This window comes from Nuphar pumila, chromosome 7 (genome assembly GCF_984573655.1).
Source record: "Nuphar pumila chromosome 7, dmNupPumi1.hap1.1, whole genome shotgun sequence".
Lineage (NCBI taxonomy): Eukaryota > Viridiplantae > Streptophyta > Magnoliopsida > Nymphaeales > Nymphaeaceae > Nuphar > Nuphar pumila.
The window spans coordinates 16,368,247-16,392,735 of NC_143255.1; the positions used below are offsets into that span (position 1 = coordinate 16,368,247).

At 36.2% G+C, this 24,489-nt stretch overlaps 1 protein-coding gene across 2 annotated transcripts; it reads left to right on the top strand.

Annotated features, from left to right (window-relative positions):
* Positions 1 to 731: 731 nt before the first annotated feature.
* Positions 732 to 23,211, top strand: LOC149831288 (glutamine-dependent NAD(+) synthetase-like). 2 transcript variants are annotated; one of them, XM_090013798.1, is made up of 13 exons: positions 732 to 1,100; positions 2,628 to 2,933; positions 3,842 to 4,065; positions 4,247 to 4,350; positions 7,439 to 7,573; positions 8,824 to 8,992; positions 9,578 to 9,713; positions 15,510 to 15,648; positions 17,111 to 17,287; positions 17,449 to 17,616; positions 21,964 to 22,059; positions 22,406 to 22,534; positions 22,862 to 23,211. In XM_090013798.1, exons 1-13 carry the CDS (start codon positions 907 to 909, stop codon positions 23,084 to 23,086), a joined length of 2,202 nt encoding a protein of 733 aa, XP_089869924.1. In that variant the 5' UTR covers positions 732 to 906; the 3' UTR covers positions 23,087 to 23,211. The 2 variants fall into 2 exon arrangements, with proteins under 2 accessions (XP_089869924.1, XP_089869925.1); XM_090013799.1 differs by lacking the exon at positions 7,439 to 7,573 and having other exon boundaries at positions 733 to 1,100.
* The last annotated feature ends 1,278 nt before the right edge of the window (positions 23,212 to 24,489 follow it).

Here is a 24,489-nt window from a genome sequence, read left to right on the forward strand (position 1 = left end):
ATATATATATATAAACTGAATTATGTAAACCAACAAAATATGTAAACTAGTATAAACCGAGATTTTCATCAGTTTTCTTTTTTTGTAAATCTAACCTTGCAGATGCATTCTGCGTGGTCCATTTGCTTGGAATTGACTATTGGATCATTGAAATCGAATAAAAAAATGTGATTTTTGCATGTTTTAATATTTATAAAAAATCTAATCTCCCTTGATTTTGAAGTCTTGAAAGATTCTTCTTATATATCTTAATCGGATGATCTAAGAGTTTGATTCTATAAAACCAAGCATCTAGACTACATCCGTGAGGTGAAATTTTAGAAGAAAATAAAAAAGAACTTAATGAAAATATCGGTGCATATCAGTTTACATATTATTCTGATTTACATATTTCAGTTATATATATATATATATATATATATATAAAACATGTTTTCCCATTTGAATAGTTCCTTAACTAAATGGTCACTACTTGTTCTTTTGTTTTTAATATGGGACTAATAGAGAAAGAGAGTTTTATTACAATTTGATCGTTACCTAATAAAATGGTAAGTATTTAGTTATTGAGCATATTATAAAGATGACATGTAAGTGGCACTTTTAAGTGATTATATAAAAAGAAGTGGCACTTTTGTAATTTTTAAAATATGGGTTCGTCAAAGAATAAATTCCGGTTCATTGACGTCCATGTATTAACGCGTTAATAAATCAACTTCTGTTTTTAACCCTCTTGCTCCTCTCGCATTTCTGGCCGCATTTCCGTTACGCCACTTTCTGCTTCTTTTGGAACTTTCTGCTTAATTCCCGCCCAATAAAAATCCGAAGAAGACGAAGGCGGCGATATCCTAAATTCTTCTTCTTCTTCTCTGTCTGTGAGGGTTCTGTGTTTGGAGTGAGTAAGGAAGGATGAGGCTCCTGAAGGTAGCGACGTGCAGCCTGAACCAGTGGGCGATGGACTTCGACCTGAACCTGCGAAACGTGAAGGAGTCGATCGCTAGGGCGAAGGAGATGGGTGCGAGGGTCAGGGTCGGCCCCGAGCTCGAGATCACCGGCTACGGTTGCGAGGATCATTTCTTGGAGCCTGATACCCACGCCCACGCGTAAAATTCACCCTCTGTGATTTTCCTTTTTTTTCACTTAATTAGTCGACTTTTAGTTCATCGGAAGCCGTCTTAGAATCCTGATCCGAAGTTCGCTTTGTTTCGTTTTGTTGTGGCATGAAGAAGTAAATTCTTCGATTGCGAGTTCATTTCCTTTTGTTTTTTACTTTCTCTTTTTTTTTGACGAATTCGATTCTTTAGCCCTTTGTCAGGTGGATTCAATTCTTTTGCAGTTCGATTTGTCTTCTAATCGATCGTTCGTTCGTTCTTCTTCGTTTAGAATCGTCGGTGTGTGTTTTCTTAGAGTGAGTTTTTTGCAGTTCGATTTGTCTTCTAATCGATCGTTCGTTCTTCGTTTAGAATCGTCGGTGTGTGTTTTCTTAGAGTGAGTTTCGTCTTGGAAGGAATGGAAGTTCTTTGTTTTTGTTGCATGAGATGATTTTTTTTCCTTTTCGATTTGTTGGGAATTGTTTGTGGTTTTTATGTTGTAGTGAATTGGTTTAGTTTGGTCGAGGACTCAATTTGCTGATTCACGTCGAAGGAGGATTTTTGTAATTTCGGTTTAGTTTGATGAGGTTTGCAGTTGTCCATTCCGGTGCTTCTGTTCTATCTTTGAATCAATTCGGATTGAGGATGTAAACTTTTGCTATCTGTGCTCGAATCGGGAGCCTCTTTTAATTTCGGATTGGTTTGTGGATTTTTGCATGTTACATAATCGGTATGGTTTGGAAATCGTTGAATACGTTGTTTTTACAAAGTATAAGTTCCTTCCTTTCCTTTTCTGTTCTTTGTGATCGTTGAGCTTTATGTTCTGCTCTTTTTGTTTTTCCATGTTGGGTTTACTTTTTCTCTCTTTAGATTCCTTTCGTTATTTCTTTTTTCAAGTTAGGAAATAGCTCTAGAAAAGGGTTGAAAAGATGTCTTCAGACAAAGTAGGATTCCTTAATTTTGTTTGGTTTGCTGAACTTTCTATTACTGCTTGATTTATTTTTTTGAAATCGGGCAACTGATACAAATTTATTATCACGTTCATTTGGAATTGATAATTTGAAAAAAGACAATTTTCTTTTCCAGTTATTTTTTCTTTTTAATTTGATTTATGCATGCTAGGGGTTTAATTTCGTTTGTTAAAGAAATTAAATTCATATGTTAAATGGAGTAGAATTTCAGAATTTCAGTTGGATTTTACACGGTTTTGTTCTTTTTTGAAGTTTCTGCTTATGTGTGAAGGAATTCATGTAATCCTTTTGGGACTAATTCATGATCTGAACCTAAATTCTTTTAATTTCACATAAAGTTAATTGACATTTGTTTTTACTTGCTTATATTAGATGAACTGCATGCGCATTTGCGTTTTGTCATTCACTATCCACAGTAACAATTCAGTATTAGGCTAAAGAACTTTGGTCTTTGTTCGTTGCCATTTCCAATTTCATAATGTTGCTTCTGGATTGCAATCTTTCTTATTAAGTTAGATATTATTTTTGGTGTTTTCGTTTATAAAAAGTGAACTGATGATGAATGTAGGTGGGATTGTTTGGCAGATCTTCTGTCAGGAGAATGGACGGAAGGCATTTTATGTAGTATCGGCATGCCAGTTAGAGAAGGAAGCACCCTTTACAACTGCCAAATATTCTGTTTAGACCGGAAGATCCTTTTGATTCGACCAAAGATGTGCCTTGCTGGTGATGGAAATTACAGGGAACCAAGATGGTTTTCAGCATGGAAGCATAGAGGCCAGTTGATTGATTTTCAACTCCCGCACAATGTCTATGAGATTACTTCACAAAAAACAGTTCCCTTTGGTTATGGGTATCTGACATTCTCAGACACGTAAGCCTCTTGTCTTCAGCACTTTAAACTTTCAGACACAGAGAAATCTGTATGCTTTTTAATCTGCTTGTTAATGTATTTCTGTATCGCATGTATGATTAGTTCCGGTAAAGTTTGGTTTTGTTGTAGTTTGCTTCCTGCTTCTACTTAGTACAAAAATCTGCAACATTGACAAGGGCCACCATGTCAATTTTTCATTTTAAATTTTTGCATCTGGCAAACTTAGCAACCCCCTATCTGAAGCAATCACTGTTTGTCTCATGGCATTGGTTATACAGAGAATCTCCTGCAGAGTCACACATCCACTTTTTTAGATTATTTCATACAATGGCCGGAAGTTTTAGATTTCAACTTTGCAACTCAATAATGTTTCACATGTAATGGTTTTTGCCTTTATGCTCTGTTTGGATGCCATATTTGAGATGGAGATGGGAGGGAAATAGGGATTCATTGTATCCTCTATTCCCCCATTTTTTTTGGTAACCCAGATTTGTGAGATGGGAGTGAAGAGGAGGGTGGAGATGGTCTCCCATATCCCCATTTCAACTACATCCTAAAAAAGATGTAGTTGACAACTCAACTCTCATCATCCATTTTCCTCTCCACTCCCATCAGCTCTCTTATCTCCCCTCCAACGCCAGCTCCCAAAGAGAGCCTTAATTGATTTGGCTGATTCATGAAGGTCACAGTCCTCTCAGTAGACTCAGTCTTCTTTTTAGGATTTTTTCTGTACATTGCCATAAGCAATGAATGATGAAATATACATATGTCAAAAGGCGTGAATATATCCAGTGAGTTAATTATTTTGAGTTTTTGAAGCAAAGAACTGTGTATATTCTTGCTTTTGACAAGCATGAGTCCTTAACTTCCACACTAGTAAGTCATTCTGATTTGTCTTTTCTCATCAGAGTGGTTGCTGCTGAAACATGTGAGGAACTTTTTACTCCAGATGCACCCCGAATTGAGCTTGCGTTGAATGGTGTTGAAGTCTTTGTTAATGCAAGTGGTAGTCATCACCAATTGAGAAAGCTAAACATCCGAATGGACCGGATCAAGAATGCTACATTTGTATGTGGCGGTGTTTATATATATAGCAATCATAAAGGGTGTGATGGTGGCCGGCTTTACTATGGTTTGACATTTATTCTTTTTTCCTTTTTGCTTTTCTAGATTTGTGTGTTGGCATTTGTTGCATTCTGTGAATTGTGTTCAATGCTGAATGTCTCCATTTTCTATAATCTTTACACTTACCCTGAGCATTCAGGCTCGTATGCATTCTTCAATATGATGATTTTGGTGTTTCCCTGAGGCAGATGGATGTTCTTGTGTTGCTGTGAATGGAGATGTTGTTGCCCAAGGTTCCCAGTTTTCACTTAAGGATGTAGAGGTTTTATTTGCACAAGTTGATTTGGATGCTGTGAGCTTTCCTCTCTCATTTATATTATTGCTGTTGCTCTTTTCACTTTCTTCTGTTCATAGTGAAAAATATGTGTGTTGTTCCTTCCCTTGAAGCCTTTTTTTTTTTATCGTATTTCGAGTTGTTCCCAGTTCAAGGCACTGGAAGCAAATTTTTTTTTTTAAGAAGAAAGGAATATATCTGTTAATTAAAGATCAGAATATAATCAATCTTAAGGGGTAGATGGCGAGGTATCACCCAGTCTCAGTCCTCTAATTGTTCGAACAATAGAAAAGGTAGGCCTGTTAAGATGTATTGATATAAATTCACTTATATATATATATATATATATATATATATATTTGACTGTTTCTCATTGTAATAGGTTTTGCCCATGTAGGGACATTTTAGTCTTTTTACATGTATGTAATAGGTACTGCCTATTAGGGGCAGTTTTGTCTTTGTGTATATTTTTTCATTTTATTTTTTATTCTGTCTTTTCCCTCTTGCATGAGGGTATATTGGACTTTATCCAATATAGTCGTTGGGAGTGTTGGGACCTCCCCAACTGCTATAATTATAGCTGTTGGGAGCATCCCAACTACTCTTTTGAGTCTTGTATAGCCTATATAAAGGGGGTTAAATCCCCTCTTGTATTAATGCTTTTTCTTAAGCATTTTCTCATAATAATGATCATATTATTTTTAAGTGTGTGTTCTTGTATTTGCTATTGTGAACTTTTATATTTGCTATTGATTAGCTTGCGTATTGTCCCTTTGTGGACTTGTGTTTGAGCACTCTCTTTTGACTCTTGTATGCCCTTGGTGGCTCTTTTTGTATTTCTCTTTCTTTCATTACATGGTATCAGAGCCATAGGCTCTTGGGATCGCGTGATACTTCTCCAAAGTTCGTGGTTGTGGCAAAGAAGGGATCTTCCTCAAGCATTTGTTCGTGATACTTCATTTCTCTCCTCCACACTTGTTCGTGATAGTTCATTTCTTCTCTCCAAAGATAGGCAAAAAAGAACTCATGACGGTGGTCACATTCAAGCTAAATGACTCAAATTACCTAATGTGGGCCGCTGCTATGGAGAACCATCTTAAAGGCAAAAAACTATAGGGGTACGAAAGTGTCACTACATGTGAGCCACATCTCATACTCACCAAAAAAGATGGAGATCAAATCAAAGCCCTTGATGATGAAGAAAGAGAAAAAATTCTTAAAAAACATCATATTAAGGTGGAGGATTAGGAAGTCGAGAACGCTCAAATCCTATCTTGGTTCCTAAATAGCATGAAATTTAAGATAGCCACCAACATTGTGAAGTTTAAAAAAGCTTGTGATGCATGGATCTTTCTAAAAAACATGTTCATGCAAAAAGACTTGGCACGACAATATTTCCTTCAAGAGAAGGTTCAAACTATAAAACAAGGAGATAAGAGTGTGAGAGATTACTATGAAACTCTCTCTCCTCTTTGAGATGAGTTGGCCTTGCTTGAGCCTAAATGGGAAGGCACGTGCATTGAAATGAGGCGAAAGTAATTGGAAAAGGAACAACTCTTTATGTTCTTATTCAGGTTGAGACCCAAGTTTGAGCAAATTAGGTCCTCAATTTTGCATAGGATTACTACTATCTCACTTAACGAGGCCCTTGTCGAGGTATACCAAGCTGAAACTTGACTTGGCATGAACAAAGGAAGTGAGGAAGTCCTTGTCGTGTCAAGACCCAACAACTATGTCAAAACATATAGACTTCATTTTGGGAGGAATAACAATGGTAGAGTGAGGAGAATAATATGCCATTTTGTAATGAACCAGGACATATCAAACCAGAATGTCTCAAGCTTAAGAAGAAGGTGGCAACTGTTAAAGAATCATCCAAAAATGGTGAAGAAGCAAACAAGAAAGGAGGAGACCTTAAGGATACCATCAACCAATTAACGGAAGCACTTCAACAATTCCTTAAGACATCTTCAACTTACTTTTAGTGTCACCGTCTCCACATCCTCTCCTCCCGATACGTTTTCGATACTTGATTTCGGTGCCTCCTCTAGAATCTCTCTTATCTGAATGCACTAAACCCTTTTATAGTTCATATTGTTTCTATCGCCGATGGAACTAATTTGAAAATCAAAAGCATTGGAACCTTTAAAAATATTTCCAACAGATTTCTTCATGTCATCTTTGTCTCCAACAGATTTCTTCATGGATACGCCATTGAGTTTGTGAAATCAGGTCACTGATGTGAGAATGCAACCCCCGCATTTCTGTCAATCCATCATCGTTGCGCCTTTGTAGTTGAAATTCCCAGAGCTTCACTTTTTAAGTGTTCATGAGGCGAAAACTATATTCTCTATGCTCCTTCAATCATCCTTTCATCTTACTTTTGAGAAATCTGAACTTAACCATCAGTCTAAATCCCACCTATTTGCCTTCAGATGGCTGGTTCCACTAATGCAAGATTACGTCCCTTAAATCCCTCAATCCACAGACACAAACTTCAAAATGATACTTGTTCTGACCTTTGACCCAGTACTCCATTGCAGCATGATCCCTCCATGGTCCAGATGTCAGCATTTAAGGATTTTGTCCATTGAGTTTTAAAAGGCACCATGTGGAGCAACTACATAGGAAGGAGTGTTGGATTCTTCCCTATTGTGTGGATGTTTTTGCGGGTGTCAGAAATTGATGATCAAATAATGAAATGATCCAGTCATGATGTCCGAGTTTCTAGTTTGTTCTGTTGATTTGTCGATGGTCCATCCAGAATAACTTATAAATGGGTTTAGTTCATCATTACTTTATTAATTGAAGAAGTGAATTTGTGGGTGCATGCCCACCAAAACTTGAAGGGAAGTTTACTAATTTGCACCTGTAACTCTCCATCTGAAAAAACTTTATTCTATGCTTATAATTCTTTAAGGGATGCAATCCAAAATGTTGCCTTGGTTTAGTAGAAACCTTGGTTAGTACATGTGATATTCATGTGTATATTCCAGGCCAAAACATTTTGGCATGGATTTCCTTCTGTGATTGTTCTGTTATTTATTATCCTTAATATTTTCTCGACAGTCTAACAACTCATTTCTTGATCTGTCTTAATAATCAGGTAGTTAGCTATCGAGGAGCAATCAGTAGTTTGCGAGATCAAGCAAGTTACAAGCCTAAGGTTCCTTCTGTGGCAGTTCATTATAAACTCTGCCAAACTTTCAATTTCCAAGAATTTCCTTCGCTGCCAATTGAGGTGAGCTATTTCTTGGTCACAAATAGCTTTTCACTTATGAATGCACTTCTCTAGGTTAATTTTACATTTATAGATATAGTAAAGAGTAATAAACCAAGCCTAGTTTATGTATATGGATAGATGTGCTGGCAACCTATGCTTGGTTCCAAACCAAGCTCTGAATGAAAACTTGTTTAGGCATGCATTCATTAAAATAGGAAAGTATGGTTACACTAAAGTCGTGCCCAGATTCTTTCTTGCCATCTCTGCTTCTCTGCTATATACCATTGTTCTCTCTTTTGCTTCATGATGATACTATGTCACATGGGTGCGGGGGTGCGGCAAAAATATAGAAAATTATATATATATATATATATATATATATATATATATATATATATATATAAAGTTGGACATAAATGACCCTGGGTGCGTTGACTGCACACAGGGTCAGGTTGACCGCATTGGGTGCAGGTGCGGCACCTAGTTGGAGAATCCCTGTGACATATAGGACAAAAAAAATTTCTTGGCAATTTTTTTAAGTCCGAAAATTGGACCAAAATGACCCTGGGTGTGTTGACCGCACCCGGTGCTCGTGTCGACGCGGGTGCGGCACCCTGCTAGCCCCCTGTGACATAGTGATGATATGATTGTTCAAGATCTCTAATGATAATTGTCAGACTGAATAATTTAAAAGCTGTCTCAACTTTTTATTTTGAAAGGAAAAGTTACTATATAAGGAATCCATTATGCTACCTTATGGAAATTTGTGAACTTGAAGGGGGCGTTTGTTGCATCCCCACCCAAGCGAAACCATTTTCTCTTGAGAGGGAAACCCAGGAGGGAAAGTGCTTTAGCATGAGAGGAAGCGTGAACTGGCTTTGATAGGAAAGATGTTTTTTTGCATTCATTATGTAGACCCTACGAAGATGTTTGTTTTACCCCTCTAGGGAAAGAGGCTTCCTTTTCTATGAAAAAGGGCCTCTTTCATAGCAAAGGGCATGAAAGAAACACCCCAAAGATAGTAAAAAGAAGAAAAAGATAGTACTTGTCAATTCTATGGTAAGTTTGTTTAATATGCTAACCAGGTGCATGGAAATAGTTAACAAACCTTACTGCAGCAATGACTACACCTCCTTTCTGTTTATTCTATTTTATTTTTTTGAAAATTCTTTTTTTGCCAGCAAAGGCTAACTTGTGTGTAGAATTATCAGCAAGTTGCCTTTTTTCTGCATTTCTATCCGAAGTTCTAAAGTTTTATGACCTTGCAGGTCAAGTACCACTTGCCAGAGGAGGAGATAGCTTTAGGGCCTAGCTGTTGGCTGTGGGACTACTTGAGAAGGAGTGGAGCTTCTGGATATTTGCTTCCACTTTCAGGCGGAGCAGATAGTTCTTCTGTAGCAGCTATTGTTGGATGTATGTGCCAGCTGATCATGAAAGGTACACTGAATATTTGCATTTAACATCCTCATGTTTATCTAGACCATTCACCATTGTTATCTTTATATCCAGACTTCGTCATGCATTATATAGCAAGGGGACACGTTCTCTTGGATTAGTGCATTGGCTTATGCAACACAACTTAAAACTTATTAAGGGGGTGGGTACTTTTGCAATGTGCTAGTAGAATCTAGTGAGACCAATTTTTACATTTAGAACAAATCCCTCACTAAATGTGAATATCCTAGAAACTGGCTAAGATAAAAAAAAATGAGATGTTCAATTCTTTGGTTGAATTGCTTTGAGGGCTTGTGTACCAACTTTGAAAGTGAATCCCAACCTAGGTTAAAACGGGAGTGGGAGATGGTTCCCCAAGTCAGAAAATGTGGTAATCATTCTATTTTCCTTTTTTTTATGACATTAATTCTTTCTTGTGTCAGTTTTAGCCACTTCTACAATGACACTCTATCCTACTGTTTTTCATAGTTAAAATTTTCGTTGGGAGCAATCCATAGTTACCTTTCTCAGCTGGCAAACATTTATTATCCATATCTCTTATAGCTCAATGACTGCATATGCATGCAGCAATTGCGGACGGAGATGAACAAGTTAAAGCTGATGCTATACGTGTCGGTCAATACCATAATGGCGAGCTCCCTCATGACAGTAAAGAGTTCAGTAGGCGCATTTTTTATACCGTCTACATGGGAACAGAAAACAGGTAAGATTAGCACTTTTTAGCAATACACTGAAAATAGTGATATCATGATTTTATGTCATCTTCTAAAATGTTTGGTAATGTGATATGTGTTAGATCTGTATAAAAATATAGTTATATATATTCATGGAGAAATGAAAACCTCCCCAATGGAAAACCCTCCCAAACCTCCCCAATGGACGTTTTATTGGATTTTTGGTGTTTTTTTCAAAATTCTGGCCGTGCAAATGTGATCTATATGCTTGTTTTTATCGGAATCAGTTCTTGGAGCATTTGATTCTGATGCATGGATAGGTTTTTATAAGTTTCAAAATCAATGGCGTACAATTTTCATAAACTTTTGAGGCTCCGAATACCATTTTTTCTATCTAAAATTCATGATCCAAGTGTTGATTTATAGTAAATCAATCATGCTGAACACATTTGTACGGTCAGAATTTTGAAAAAAAATACCAAAAATTTTCCATTGGGGAGGTTTTCATTCCCCTATATTCATGTGTGTGTATATATATAGGGACATTTTGGTATTTTCCCTTTTGTAATAGGGTCATCCTAGTAGGGCTGTTTTGTACTTTTGTTTTTTGTTTTTTGTTTTTTAGGACAACTATTAGACCCGCTTTACTATATGGTACGGAATGTTGGGCTGCCAAGAGACATCATATTCAAAAAATGAGTGTAGCTGAGATGCGGATGCTTAGATGGATGTGTGGAAATACAATAAAAGATAAGATTCAGAACGAGGAGATACGTAAGAAGGTAGGTATTGCACCCATTGAAAATAAGATGCGAGAGAATCGTTTACGGTGGTTTGGACATATTCGGCGAAGGCCTAATGATGCTCCAGTTAGAAGGTTGGAGAAATGGGAAAATATATTAGTTAAAAGAGGTCGGGGTAGGCCTAGGAAGACTTGGATGGAGATGATAGGAAAGGATATGAATGCTTTGAACCTCACCGAGGACATGGCATTGGATATAAATGATTGGAGGAAAAGGATTCATGTGGAAGACTCAAAATGAATTTCTTTTTTGGTTCATATCGCTGACCCCAATTGTTTTGGGATGAAGGCGTAGTTGTTGTTGTTGTTTTTTGTTTTTTATATTTTGTAATACATATGATTGTTGGAGCAGCCAAACTAGTCGTTGGGGGCTAGCCCAACGACTAGTTGGGCTGCCCCCTTTGTCTCTCTTTTGTGCTTATATATAGGGGACTTCCCCTTGTAATCTTAATGCTTTTCTAAGCATTTGTTAAGTGAATAAATATATTTTTTTATATTGGTCTCTTGTTTGGCTCTTTGAAGCCTTTGTATGCACTTTTGTGCTTTTGTATTGGCTTTGCATTTGTGTTGTCCCTTAGTGGACTTGTATTTGTGCTTAAGCATATTGTATTTTGCATTTCTGCTTGTTTCAGTATAAGAGCTTCTTGGGTACTTTGACCTCGGAACATGGTGATCAATCATCCTCGTCATGGAGCATGAAGCAAAGAGTGAACTCTCCTTTAAGCTCAATAGAACTAACTATATGATGTGGTCAGTTGTAATGGAGAACCACCTCAAAGAGGAAAAACTTTAGGAGTACGTGATGGGCACTACTCCCGAGCCTCTACTGAAGCTCACAAAACTTGAAGGAGGCATAGAAAAGGCTCTTGAAAGAGAAGATCGAACCAAAGCTATTTATGAACATCAAATGAAGATAGAAGATTGAGAAAACAACCATGCTAAAATCTTAGCATGGTTCATGAATAATGTGGATATTAAGACTTGTGCTAACATTGCCAAGTTTAGAAAGGCAAATGAGGCATGGTTCTTTATGAAGGGTATGTATACCCAAAACCCCAAAAGGACCAAGACAATATTTCTTGCAATTGAAGATTAGAAGTACTAAACAAAAGGTCATGAATGTTTAGGACTATTTTAGTGCCTTGTCCTAGGGGTGGGCATCGAGCCAGCCTGGCCTGACCTGGGCCCATTTAGAGCTTGGCCCACCGGGCTTTAAGTGTGGCCCAGAACAAAGATTGATCGATTCTTAATGGGCTCGGGTTTGAAGAGCAACCCATGGCCCGGCCCAATGGCCCAATGTGAAGCGGGTTGGGTCCAGCCCGACCCGACCCAAATCCATTTGTAAATAGTAATAATTAATAAGTTTTCAACTTTCCATGTATCCAATTAATTATCTTTCTAGTTTTCATAAAATTAATATAACTAATTAGGTAAATAGTAGTTACCAAGGTACTATGAAAATAGTTAATTTTTATATTATTAAAAAAATAATAAATAACTCAAGCCCATCATGCCTGCTCAGTTGCCCGTTGGCCGGCCCAGGCCCAGCCCACGCATATAGCAGGTCGAGTTTTGGTCCGGGCCTAAAATCTTGGCCTAAACCCGACCCATGGTCGGCCGGGTTGGCTTGGCCCATCAGGCGGCCCGACCCGTTGCCCACCCCTACTTTGTCCTCTCTATGGGATAAGTTGGCACTCCTTGAACCTAAATGGAAAGTCTCCATTGTTAAAATATAGTGTATATATTTTTATACATAACTGATATACGTATATTTATACAATATACATATATCAGGGGTATTTTGGTCATTTAATGACATATAATATAGTACAGTCCAATAGGGACTGTAGAGACTTTTTTGTTTTTTTATTTTCTATTTTTTGTATGTCAGTCAATATGACTGTTGGACTGCCTCCTTTTCATTATACGTGAGGCTCTATACCACTCTATGTAATACAAGCTTTTCTAAGCTTATTGGCCGTTATATAAAAATTAGTTTTTTTACATTGTGCTTGTGTGGAAGTTGTGCCATTGTGTTATCATGGAATTTGTGTTTTTGTATATCTCTTTTATGAGATTGTTATCGGTCCATTAGAGATCATATTGTATTTGTGCACTTGTTTTGCCCTTTGTTGGCATTCTGATTGTGCACATCTTGTTTCATTACATGGTATCAGAGCTTATGGCTCTTGAAGTGTTGAAAATTATCTTGGGATTGCTCTCTTTGTGGTGGTGATCTTCAATCTTTAGTCTTCAAACGCAAACCTTCTTCGTTATGGGAGAAAGAGATTTCGCCTCCATCACCTCCTACAAGCTTAACGAAAGCAACTATTTTATATGGGCTATCGTAATGAAAAATCAATCAAAGGTAAATAGCTTTGGGGGTTTGTTAGTAGAACTACTAATAAACCTCAACTTAAATTAACAAGAAGAAAAGGAGATCAAGTCAAAGCTCTATCCGAAGGACAAAAAGAGAAAGCTTTGCAAGAATACCAAAACAAGTTGGAGGATCGAGAAGCTAGCAATGCTCAAATACTTTCATGGTTCATGAATACCATGGAGTTCAAGATCACCACTAACATCATCAAATTTAAAAGGACATGTGATGCATGGATCTTCTTAAAGAGCACATTCATTCAAAAAGATATGGCTAGGTTATATTATCTTCAAGGCAATGTGCATAATACCAAACAAAGAGATAAAAGTGTAAGAGACCTTTATGGTACATAATACCAAACATTCATTTGGGATGAACTAGTTATGTTAGAAGCAAAATGAGAAGATTTGGCTATTGAGATGAGAAAATTACAACTTGAAAGAGAAAACCTTTTCTCTTTTCTATATGGTCTCCGATCAGAATTTGAGCAAGTTAGGTCTTCCTTGTTTCATAGGACTTCGACTTCTTCTATAAGTGAGGCTCTTATTCAAATTTGTCAAGAAGAAACAAGACTTAGAATGCACAAGTCTAATGACGAGGTTCTTACCGTATCAAGACCCGGAAATTTTGTAAAAACTTATAAATCACCTCACTTTGAAAGAAAATTCAATGAAGGACATAATGGGGGAGGATACAAAGGAGGACACAAGGGTAAAATTACTTGTCATCATTATAACATGAACTCTTCTAACAGGGCACTGCACCCACAACCATGCAGGTGTGACACTTGGGCACGACTTCCTTTATGTCAGGTGAAGTCAACCACATTGAGGTCCATTTTTATCCAAAAGTAGGTTCAATTAAACCTAATCAAGTCTAGTTTTATATATATACATAAATGCACAAACATGCACATAGTTTTAACTTAAAACTGTTAAAAATTATATTTATATATATACCCTCCCCGCACCCTCGCACCCAAGTTTTTTTAAAGTGTTGCATCGCCTCACCCGTATCCGCACCCACACCTATGTGACATAGAAAATAACAAAAACAAAAAAAATACAAGAAAAGAAAAAGGATTGATGTGCCCCTAATCGGCACAACCTATTAAAAAAGACAAAAATACCCCTAGAGGGTATTACCTATTACATCATTAGAAATATATATGTACAATATGAAACTATATATATATATATATATACAACTTAATACTCCCCCTCAAACTTACGATGTGATATACCGGAAGTTTGAAAATACAAAAGGAATCAATAGGAAGGATCCAAGTCTTCAATGATAATCTTCACCAAATGCCTGCATCGACTATCTTCATCTTCATGATGCATCAAAAATGAAATTTCTTTCTCAACCCATATCATCTTTAAGAAGCTGCAGAGAGAACAAAACAAAGGTTCCAACTACACAAAAGAAGATATCTTAACCAAATAGTTATAAAGTTTCAAAACAAGTATATATTTTGAACAAGAATAATACTCAAGTAGAATTTTCAAACAAAGCAGCAATAATTTTAAGATTTTAGAAACATTAGACAATCATTAAGAAAGATAAAAACAAAACAACAATAATTTTAAGATTTTAGAAACATTAGACAATCATTAAGAATGATGAGAGGAGCATACCTCAAAGATAAATTTTTATGAAATCAAATTTTAGACAATCATATACCAAAAATCAGCATATTTTTCAAGAAAACATAAATATTAATCATAAGAGAATTTGATCACTAAAAGACATAAATTATCAAGAAGAGATAAACAATCATGCATAAATAATATCTCAAAGTTTTAGAAAAGCACTTCAAATGAAATAACAAATCATCAACTATACTAAGCAAACACGACAACATGCATATAAAATATAACAATTCAAAAGATCCTTCAAGAAATGAGGAGTTAATTAAATTCATGCATACAACAATGTGAACAAGATAATCAATATTAAACACACACATATATATAACATGCAATTAAAGCATATTTATTGAACATAATAATGAATGAGAACAATCTCATAAATCACAACCCATTAGGATTCATTTACACAACCTATAATGGGTTTAAGCACAAAGGACCAAACAACAATCTTAATATATATATATATATATATATAGAGAGAGAGAGAGAGAGAGATATTATCGATGAAATGCACATAAGATGCATGATTTATCAATAAATATTTTTTCATACAATGAATTAAGCGATCTGCTTTTATTGAAACATAACTAACTCTTTAAGAGATAATATCTAGATAGTAACTACAAGTTGAGCAAGTTCATCTAATTTGATTTACAATAGTTATAGATGACATACTGATACTGATGGTCATATGGCTGCATGTCTTAATTGCATACTACTGTGCATATGGCTGCATGTCTTACCTTTTTGTGAGTGATAATTTTCCAATAAGAGGTCATTTCAAATGTATCGCTTCTTTTTTTTCAAGGTTACCATGGATGTAACAGATGGAAATCTCTTTCTCTCTCCATGTGCTGTGTCTCTGCTTTCCAAATGGCTAGCTTCCTAATTAAGGTGGATCATGAAATTTTTTTCTCATGATCTCCAGTGTTTATCTTGTGATTTGGATGAGACAAGAGCCCTCTGAGACTTAGTTGTTTCATCTATGCAGTTCTGAGGCTACTAGGCTGCGAGCAAAGGTCCTCTCTGATGAAATTGGCTCATATCATATTGATATGAAGATTGACATGGTTATATCCGCATTGATCTCCTTGTTTCACACACTTTCTGGGAGGAGGCCCTGTTATAAGGTACTAATCTGAATATTTTATATTTTTGAGTTCTTTTTTCTTTTTAGTTTTTGGGGTGTCCTCTTTACATGAAAAGTTCATTCTGTCTTACCTTTATGGGCTTATGGTGAGCGCTTGTTGATGAGTGCTGTAATTTGTTGACTGAGTCTATCATTTGACAGGAGATTCCAATTTCCTTTTTATTTTCTTCTCTTTATTAAAAATGATACTGATGTGAGCTAGAATAAGCTAAAAAAGAGATGTTTGTTAAAAAGATGGTTCTTGAAGTCTCTCTTTGAAACAGTTCAGAAACTTGGCAAAATGGTATATGTCCATTTATATGACATGGTTGCCTTGGATACCTTGCCTATACGTGTACTCCCTACTTTCTTCAACATCATCCAGACGAATAAATTTCAACTTCAACCTGTGCTAAAGACTGCCTTTTGTCAGCGATTTTTTGACCCAAGTCAAGTTTTGGTACCATTTGAATCCAATTTTAGTAATGTCATGTTTCAATGAACTAAGGACATGCCTAAAGGACCTGAACTTGCAAAACTATGGTCCTGTTCACAACAGCTTCTCTAGAACTAGAACACCCTGTGTTTTCCTTACTGTACGCATCCAGTCACCAGTATCAATGTGTTGGTTACATCTTAATGAGGCAGTTTCTCAAGATATTTAGGATTTCCTTATAAATCTTGGGAAATGCTCAGGAAGTTTTTTCCATTTAAAAATGATAATAATAAACAATCCAGTGTAAGAAAAATAACTTAATTTTTAGAAAAGTTTTCAAAATATCATTTTTAGGTGTATAAAAGTTTGAAAAACAACTTGTGAAAACACCATGATAAACCGTGTTAATATCATGAAGCAATATATTTAAATTGGTGGTATTTTGAAAAGATCATGATAAATTGTTTTTCTATTATATAAGACCATGGTGTTTTGAACATATCGATGACATCTGTGTCTATGGGGTTGTCATAATTGAACACGGAGAAGCCAACAGAGAGGATATTTGGACCATAAACTAACTCATGTCTTCTGTTTTTTTTTTAAAGAAAGAAAATTGTATATTAATAAGATGGAAGAATTACACCATTACCAAAAATGATGAGGTATCACTCTCTTGTCTTAAGAAAGTAAGGAAGTAGGACAACCAAATACAAGAACAGCGACAGCTATGAAGCTAGAACCAAAGACTGCTTACAAAACTATTCTATTCTTCCCTGTCCAATTCAAGTCCATACCCGGCCTTAAACCAGTGGTAAGCTGGAGCTCTTTCTTGACTACATGGATTTTAGTGGTTGCTAGAGTATTTCATGGGTCAATCAACCCCTTATCAGGCCATAACATTCTTTACTTCTTTCATGTCCATGTCTGTTTTCCTTTTCTGCATGTGTGCACATTAATGTGTTTCATTTAATGTGTTGTTTCTAGTCTAGTTGGGTCACAACATTAACATAAGCCTTCTTTAAAGGTTGATGGTGGCTCAAACACGGAGAACCTGGCACTGCAAAATATTCAAGCTCGAGTAAGAATGGTCGTATCTTTTATGCTAGCGTCTCTCATGCCTTGGGTTCATAACAAATCTGGCTTTTATCTTGTGCTTGGGAGTTCAAATGTTGATGAAGCATTGCGAGGGTACCTAACCAAGGTGTGAATTTCTACTACCATTTGTTATACATCCCTAATATGCATTTGATGGGGCAGTTGTATTTTTCTTTATTAAGTCTCCATCGTTCTTTTTCCTTTATTGAGTCTCCATTGTTCCTGTCATTGAGTTTTTTGTGTGATATTTTTCATTTCCTGGTGCAGTATGATTGTAGCTCGGCTGATATTAATCCAATTGGGAGTATTAGTAAAGTGGATCTCCGTGCATTCCTTCGCTGGGCTTCTGTTAATCTTGGATATACATCTTTGGCAGAAGTCGAAGCAGCTCCTCCAACTGCAGAGTTGGAACCTATCCGTTCCAATTATTCCCAGGTCTTTCTCTTGACTGGTTATAAGATATTGTTACTATTACTATTTCCCCATGGCATTTCACTTAAGTACGAAAGGGTAATGCATTATTCGGAAAGCGTATAAAACTTCTGACATGATTAATTATTTGTGGTTTCATATTTCATGAACTGGGGGAGGGGACCTTTTCCTCAAGCCATTCCTTATTAATGTTTTTGTTATCATGTTTGAAGTGTCATACAAGTGTTAAGGGAAGCGTTGTGTGTGGACATTATTGTTAAATGACTGAAGTTTTTCTTAATTATGCTTGTGCTTATAATTTTGAATTTTACTCAAACATACTTTTGAAGATCTCAGTCAGCGAGGAAAAAAGACTTGTTATTTTGATTGTGTTTTGTGTTTGTATTGAGCTATCCTCTTCTGTGTATCAAATCATGTATACACCTACAGTACACCTTCTGACAGCTGCATAATACACACCTACCCATTTCCTTTTTGATGAATAATGCTGTGGGGTTACCCCAAAATTTCCGTTCATTGAAAAGGCATTTACACAGTATCCATGAGGAAAGAGTCACTAGCAGCCTGATGATCAGGTGGCTTATTTTTCCAATACATAAAATTCCCCACCACAATATCTACAGAGAATAAATAAAAAATCAACAAATCTGGTCCCTTAACAAAGACAGAAACATCCAAAATTTTGGATAGGCATGACAAAATACTAGATGAATTATTCCATTTGCCCTTCCAACTGTCTTTAAAACGCCATCAATTTCCTAATTGGAAATAATCTGCAACTTAGTAGATTGGATTTGATTTGGAACGTAAGAAAAAACTTTATTTCAGTCAAAATGAAATTGAACATAAACCCTTGAATAGAACCTACTGCTGTGTCTGAACTGCAAAAGCAAATCTTTTACCAGAAGACATCGCCCAACCAGCTAACTGCAAACGAGTACAATCGTACGGTGGAGCAATGTATTGATCAATAACTGGTTGTCCATTTAACCAGATTTTAACCGGAGTTAGTTCAATGGCCACTTGATTTTCAATATAATTTCCTTATAGGAAAACCAAATTTTCCTCAATGCTATCAATCTCCCAACCTGTGTCATCATGCACGACTTTATTCCAAATAAATCATAATATCCAAATTACAGTATTGAAGACAGCTTTGCAAGATTCCCAGTCATCCAGCTAGCTTGGAATTTCTTGGAAAACCACCACTTGATTTGGCAACCAATATTTGAGTTGAGAACCCGCTTGACTCCAAACTTGTTAACAGCATCCTTCCATGGATTTTAACAGCCACATTATACTTAAAAGCAGATGATCATGATTTTCTTCCGAGCTTGTACACAAGTAGCATCCATTTGCCGTAAATATACCTCTTCTCTGAAGTCTATCAAGAATTGGAAGCCTATTAGCAACTGCTATATAAAGATATAAACAAACCAAGATTCATGAGGTATCTGATCCTTAATCCAAATGAAACGTCTCCACTGTTCTTTAGAATACGATGCCTAATAAAATTCCAGCATGCCAATGTTGAAAAAAGTGTTTTGGAATCTGTATCAGAAAGGAAGACAGGCATATCGTACTATATCATATTGTATCATAAGATATAGGAAAAAACACATTTACAAAATTACAAAAAAACAGAAAAACACTAAAAAATCAGGAAAAATAGAAAAAAATGCAATAGGAAAAAAAATTAAGCATTAAGATCAATTAAACATAGATGTGCATTAAGCCATTAACATCAAGTAAATTTCATTACATAAACATAAATGTTATGAAAGTTCATTACATAAACTTGTATAATAAAATTATAAAATACATCAGTCATTTTCATCGAATATTCATCGAATACCGGTGGATGATTGTTTCAAATATTTGGGATCTATCATTCAAAAGTATGGAGAAATTGATGGAGATGTAAATCATAGGATAAAGGTTGGGTGGATGAAATGAAAAAGTGCAACTGGAGTGTTGTGCGATCGTAGAATGCCATTGCGGTTGAAGGGAAAGTTTTATAGGACGACTATTAGGCCCGCTTTACTATATGGTAGGGAATGTTGGGCTGCCAAAAGACATCATATTCAAAAAATGAGTGTAGCTGAGATGCGTATGCTTAGATGGATGTGTGGAAATACAATAAAAGATAAGATTCAGAACGAAGAGATGCGTAAGAAGGTAGGCGTTGCACCCATTGAAAATAAGATGAGAGAGAATCGTTTACGGTGGCTTGGACATATTCGGCGAAGGCCTAATGATGCTCCAATTAGAAGGATGGTGAAATGGAAAAATATATTAGTTAAAAGAGGTCAAGGTAGGCCTAAGAAGACTTGGATGGAGATGATAAGAAAGGATATGAATGCTTTGAACCTCACCGAGAACATGGCATTGGATAGAAATGATCGGAGGAGAAGGATTCATGTGGAAGACCCAGAATGATTTTCTTTGTTGGTTCATATCGCCGACCCCAATTGTTTTGGGATGAAGGCATAGTTGTTGTTGTTGTTGTTTGTTGTATTCAGTGTTCTCCATCAGGGATGACATCTTTGTAATGAAATAGAAAGAGAGGTGCACACACAAATCCACTATGGGATGGTGCACATAAGCCACTAAGGGCTAGAACAAACACTCAAGAACTCACAAGCCACTAATGGGCATAACACAAAGACATAAAACATATAATTTTATTATATTAACAAATGCTCAAGAGAAGCATTCCCACAAAGGGGACAAGATGTCCTTTTAGGCTAAAGAGGGACTAAAGGGGGCCCATTATAGCTGTTGTGGAGGCCCCAACAGCTAGAAATATAGCTGTTGGGGAGCCCCAACAGGTATATGGCCTAAAGACCATAATGCCCTTACATAAAAAAGGAAAGACAAAAAAGGAAAAATAAAAGAAATAAAAAATATCAAATCTGCCCCTAATGGGCAGGACCTATTACACATGCAGAATTGCAAAAGAAACCCTAGTGGGTATTACTTATTACAAGAGAAGAAACACACACACACACACATATATATATATATATATATGTACTATATATATGTGAACAATAACATATACACATATTTAACAATCTTGTGATAACTGGGCAACATCTTGTGGTGGCTGTGCATCAAGTCATGCCCATTCCCTTCTATTTACTTCCAAACTAGTAAGAATCTCAGCCCGTACATTACTTAGAATGTTAGGTGAGTGATACATTCACATAAAGTAAGTTTGAATGCCTACAATGTGCAGCTTAAAATGATACAAGCCCCAGTGATGCCATCTCAAAGTAAAAATGTGAGAGAAAAGGATGAAGATGCAGTATGGTGGGCCTCACTATTCATTAGTTTCCACTGATGAAAAACTCATATATTTCATTTTTTACTATGTTAACAATGAAAGATATGAAGTAAAATTTATTAAAATTCCTTAAGATCTGTAATTACAATAATGTGCATAAGAAAAAAAGATATGTCTCTAGTGATTGCTTTCTCATGTTCGTCCTCAAAGAGCTGGAAGTAAATCTTCATCAGACAAAACTCAATTGCAGATGAAGGTGACAGTCTAACTGCATTAATGCCCTCAAATGGAGGGCTTACAAAAGAGAAAGTAGCAACTGAAGAGCCAGATAGCCTGAGGAAAGTGCAAGCTCTCACACATTCCTGCACTACTTATGGTACCTATAAGATGCATACATCAGATTTCTGTTTTAGCAACTATTTAGTTGTTTGTCTGATTTTTTCACACATGCCTGAGGAATTTATTTTCAATCAAATGTGCCCATGCTTGTGTTCAATATTGTATGCCCTTTATGTGATCAAACCTGGACTGAACATAAACTTGAGTGATGCCTTGACTCAGACAGGCGATTAATCTAACTGCATGGACACATTGACCTATCTGGTTCATTTGTTGACCTGTGCAAGCCGCAGATCAGTTACTTGCAAATGAATTTCAAAAGCATGGGTTTGCAAGCTATCAATATGCCTCATATTGGCCCCACTGGTATCAAACTTTATCTATATTGCCCTGTGAACATCCAATGATATTGTTTTGTGGTAGAGGGAAACACTTTTTGTATGCAGGATAGTTTTTATTTTATCATCTGTTTGTTCAAATGGTTTTCAACTAGAATGACATTTGTATTGTTGCAGATCAAGGATCAGCTGATCCCATAATTAGTAGATGGATTTACATTAAACTTGTCAATGCAGATCGCAACAAATACAAAGACATGATAACATGATAGTTGATGGAAATGAAATAATTTGCTTTTTCTATTTAAAAAACTAATTCGACAATAAGTAAGATTGAATAAAAAATGTGAGTTCATGGTCTAACGTTCTGCCTTTGTGGCACAGTTAGATGAAGTGGATATGGGCATGACATATGAGGAGTTATCATTCTATGGACGGCTTAGAAAGATTTTCCGATGTGGCCCTGTCTCAATGTTTCAGGTTACTCTCATAAACTCAGGTTATCACAGTTTATTATCTAGGTTGTGCAACAACCCTTCTTATGATGACATAGTTAAATAATATTATTTTTACTTATTATACTCAGATTGTTTGAGAGATGAAATTATCTTATTGTTTTTTCTTATTATGTGTGCACATGTAAGCACACACATGCATTTATGACATGGAATCGATCAACTGTAGCAAACATCAAGGGATCAAGTACTCCTGTGGACTAACTTGGTGTGGTATCCATTGCAGTGGATCTGTACCTGATGGAAAGGTGTTCATAGCATTATAATTTGGTTAATGTCTGTTATTTATAGCTTTATTTTTTATGTTTTAGAACCTTGTTCACACGTGGCATGGTAGGCTTACTCCTTCTGAGGTTGCGGCAAAGGTCAAGCACTTCTTTAAGTACTACTCAATGAATCGGCATAAGATGACTGTCCTAACGCCATCATATCATGCTGAGGTATTTTCATGATGTAGATCTTGACTGACTAATTATTCAATTGTCTATGCTTGCATTCTATGAAGTATATTCAGCTTAGATATAAGAGACTTGACTTATTTTTAAAATGTGGAAACTAATATCTTTTGGAATAGAAATTCTTATTCTTTTTTTTCCTTCAACCCTCCAATGTCTTTAACTCCATATGGTTTCATTTTGTTTATTTCATTCGACTTAAATTTTTTCAGGTTGTGCTCAAACATTTGCCTATTTTTTCTATTCTTGAATTTTTAAGTAAGGCTTTCACTAATCATGGAAAATTAAGAAAGACAACATTGTTTCCTGCAGAGTTATTCACCAGAAGACAATAGATTTGATCTTCGCCAGTTTTTATACAATACAAGGTGGCCTTATCAGTTCCGCAAGATTGATGAACTTGTACAGAAAGGTGCAGCTGGCAGCATCCCTGTGGTAAAACCTAAGGAGCCAACAGACTTGGAAGTTTCCATGGTCCATGCAACTGGAATGGGGGTTGCAGCAGCTGACGCTGGAAACCCGAGGACTGGCTTGTAATTTTAATAGTTTGGTAGGTATTTTGATATCTCTGCTTTTATGGGGGTAATAAGATGTAATTCATGCAACATGTTGTTGACCCTTATCTTTCTAATTCATATCATGGTAGTTGCATTTGGTCTTTCTCTGTTTCTTTCTCAAAAGATTTTGGTGTCTGAATATTTTCCCACGCATAGATTATTCTTTTCTTCTCTCTCTCTCTCTCTCTCTCAGCCTTCTCTTTGGACTTTGGTTGGAGCTGATATGACAACCTTATGCCAAGGATAGTGGTGGCTAAGGCACTTGTTTGGCTGGTATATTTAAAGATAGATGGATGCAAGTTAATCTTAGCAAATACAGCATCAGATGGTTGAAGGGCATCTTGATAGAAATGAGATTGTGAACATGCGCTTGAGTTCTAAGATTATCCTAGATTTTAGGTCTCTAGTCGGAGTCCAGCCCTGGAAAAGCCAATATCATTTATTTAGTTACTGTTTTCTTTGGTAAATGTTGTCTTTGTGTGGCTTTTGCTTTTTTATTGCCTAAATTTGCCACCGACTCACAGTTTGGTCAAGGTGTCTCGAGGTAACGAAAGATAGCAAATTTATTGCTTTTCTTTCAGTGAAATTGCATGATATACGCTTCTATTTTTTCAATCTTAGTTAATAATGATGCCGTATTTTTGCTGGATGATAAACGACCTTTGGCCCAATCTACTGTTTGTCGCTTATGTTTGATATTTGACAGTCAGACAGAGTGTGAACAAGAGCTATTGTTGTCATTTTCTCGATTGATCATTAAATGCCAATTTTCCTTTTCTCTTTTTGAAATGAGGGATGATCAGGCGCAATCTGATTGAATACTTCTAGTGTGCTGCTTAGAGATGTCAATGGATTGAATTTTAATCCAACTCTGTTTAGTAGGATTTGGTAAGCTAAATTGATATTCAATTATAATTGAATGCGGATATGGTTTTGATTTTTTTTCCTACCTAATTTGACAAATATCCAGATTTGATGGATATATGAATCTGATTATGTGTAAAAAAACTGGATATGGTATGAGCTTTTCACCATCCCAATTTGAATCCGAATTCGAGTACTTTTAGTCAACATTCAATTAGTCTAATTTGGTATTGGCCACATCCGACCTGAATCTGAACCATTTACATCCGTAGTGTTGTTGCATCTGATCACCCACCTTCTTTGGTAAGAGACAATCAGTTGTGGGGCCCAACAGCAGATGGTGTGTGATCAGGTTCCGGAGCACACCAAAAGTGTGTGGTCACATTGCACCTGATCCGTCCTCCTTATGAAATCTAAGCAGGCTTTTCTTGAATCTCCCATTCATTCGGTTATTCTTTCAGTGAATAGCATTGCCAGCATTTATAGGTCACAAGGACAGCAAGGTCCACGTGCATAGGC

What these genes read in the sequence shown, in the direction of transcription:
- LOC149831288 (XM_090013798.1), top strand. Translation starts at nt 907, where the DNA reads ATGAGGCTCCTGAAGGTAGCGACGTGCAGCCTGAACCAGTGGGCGATG. An exon ending in TGCGAGGGTACCTAACCAAG is followed by an intron (nt 17,288 to 17,448) that starts GTGTGAATTTCT and finishes TTCCTGGTGCAG; the next exon opens with TATGATTGTAGCTCGGCTGA. An exon ending in GCCCTGTCTCAATGTTTCAG is followed by an intron (nt 22,060 to 22,405) that starts GTTACTCTCATA and finishes TTTATGTTTTAG; the next exon opens with AACCTTGTTCACACGTGGCA.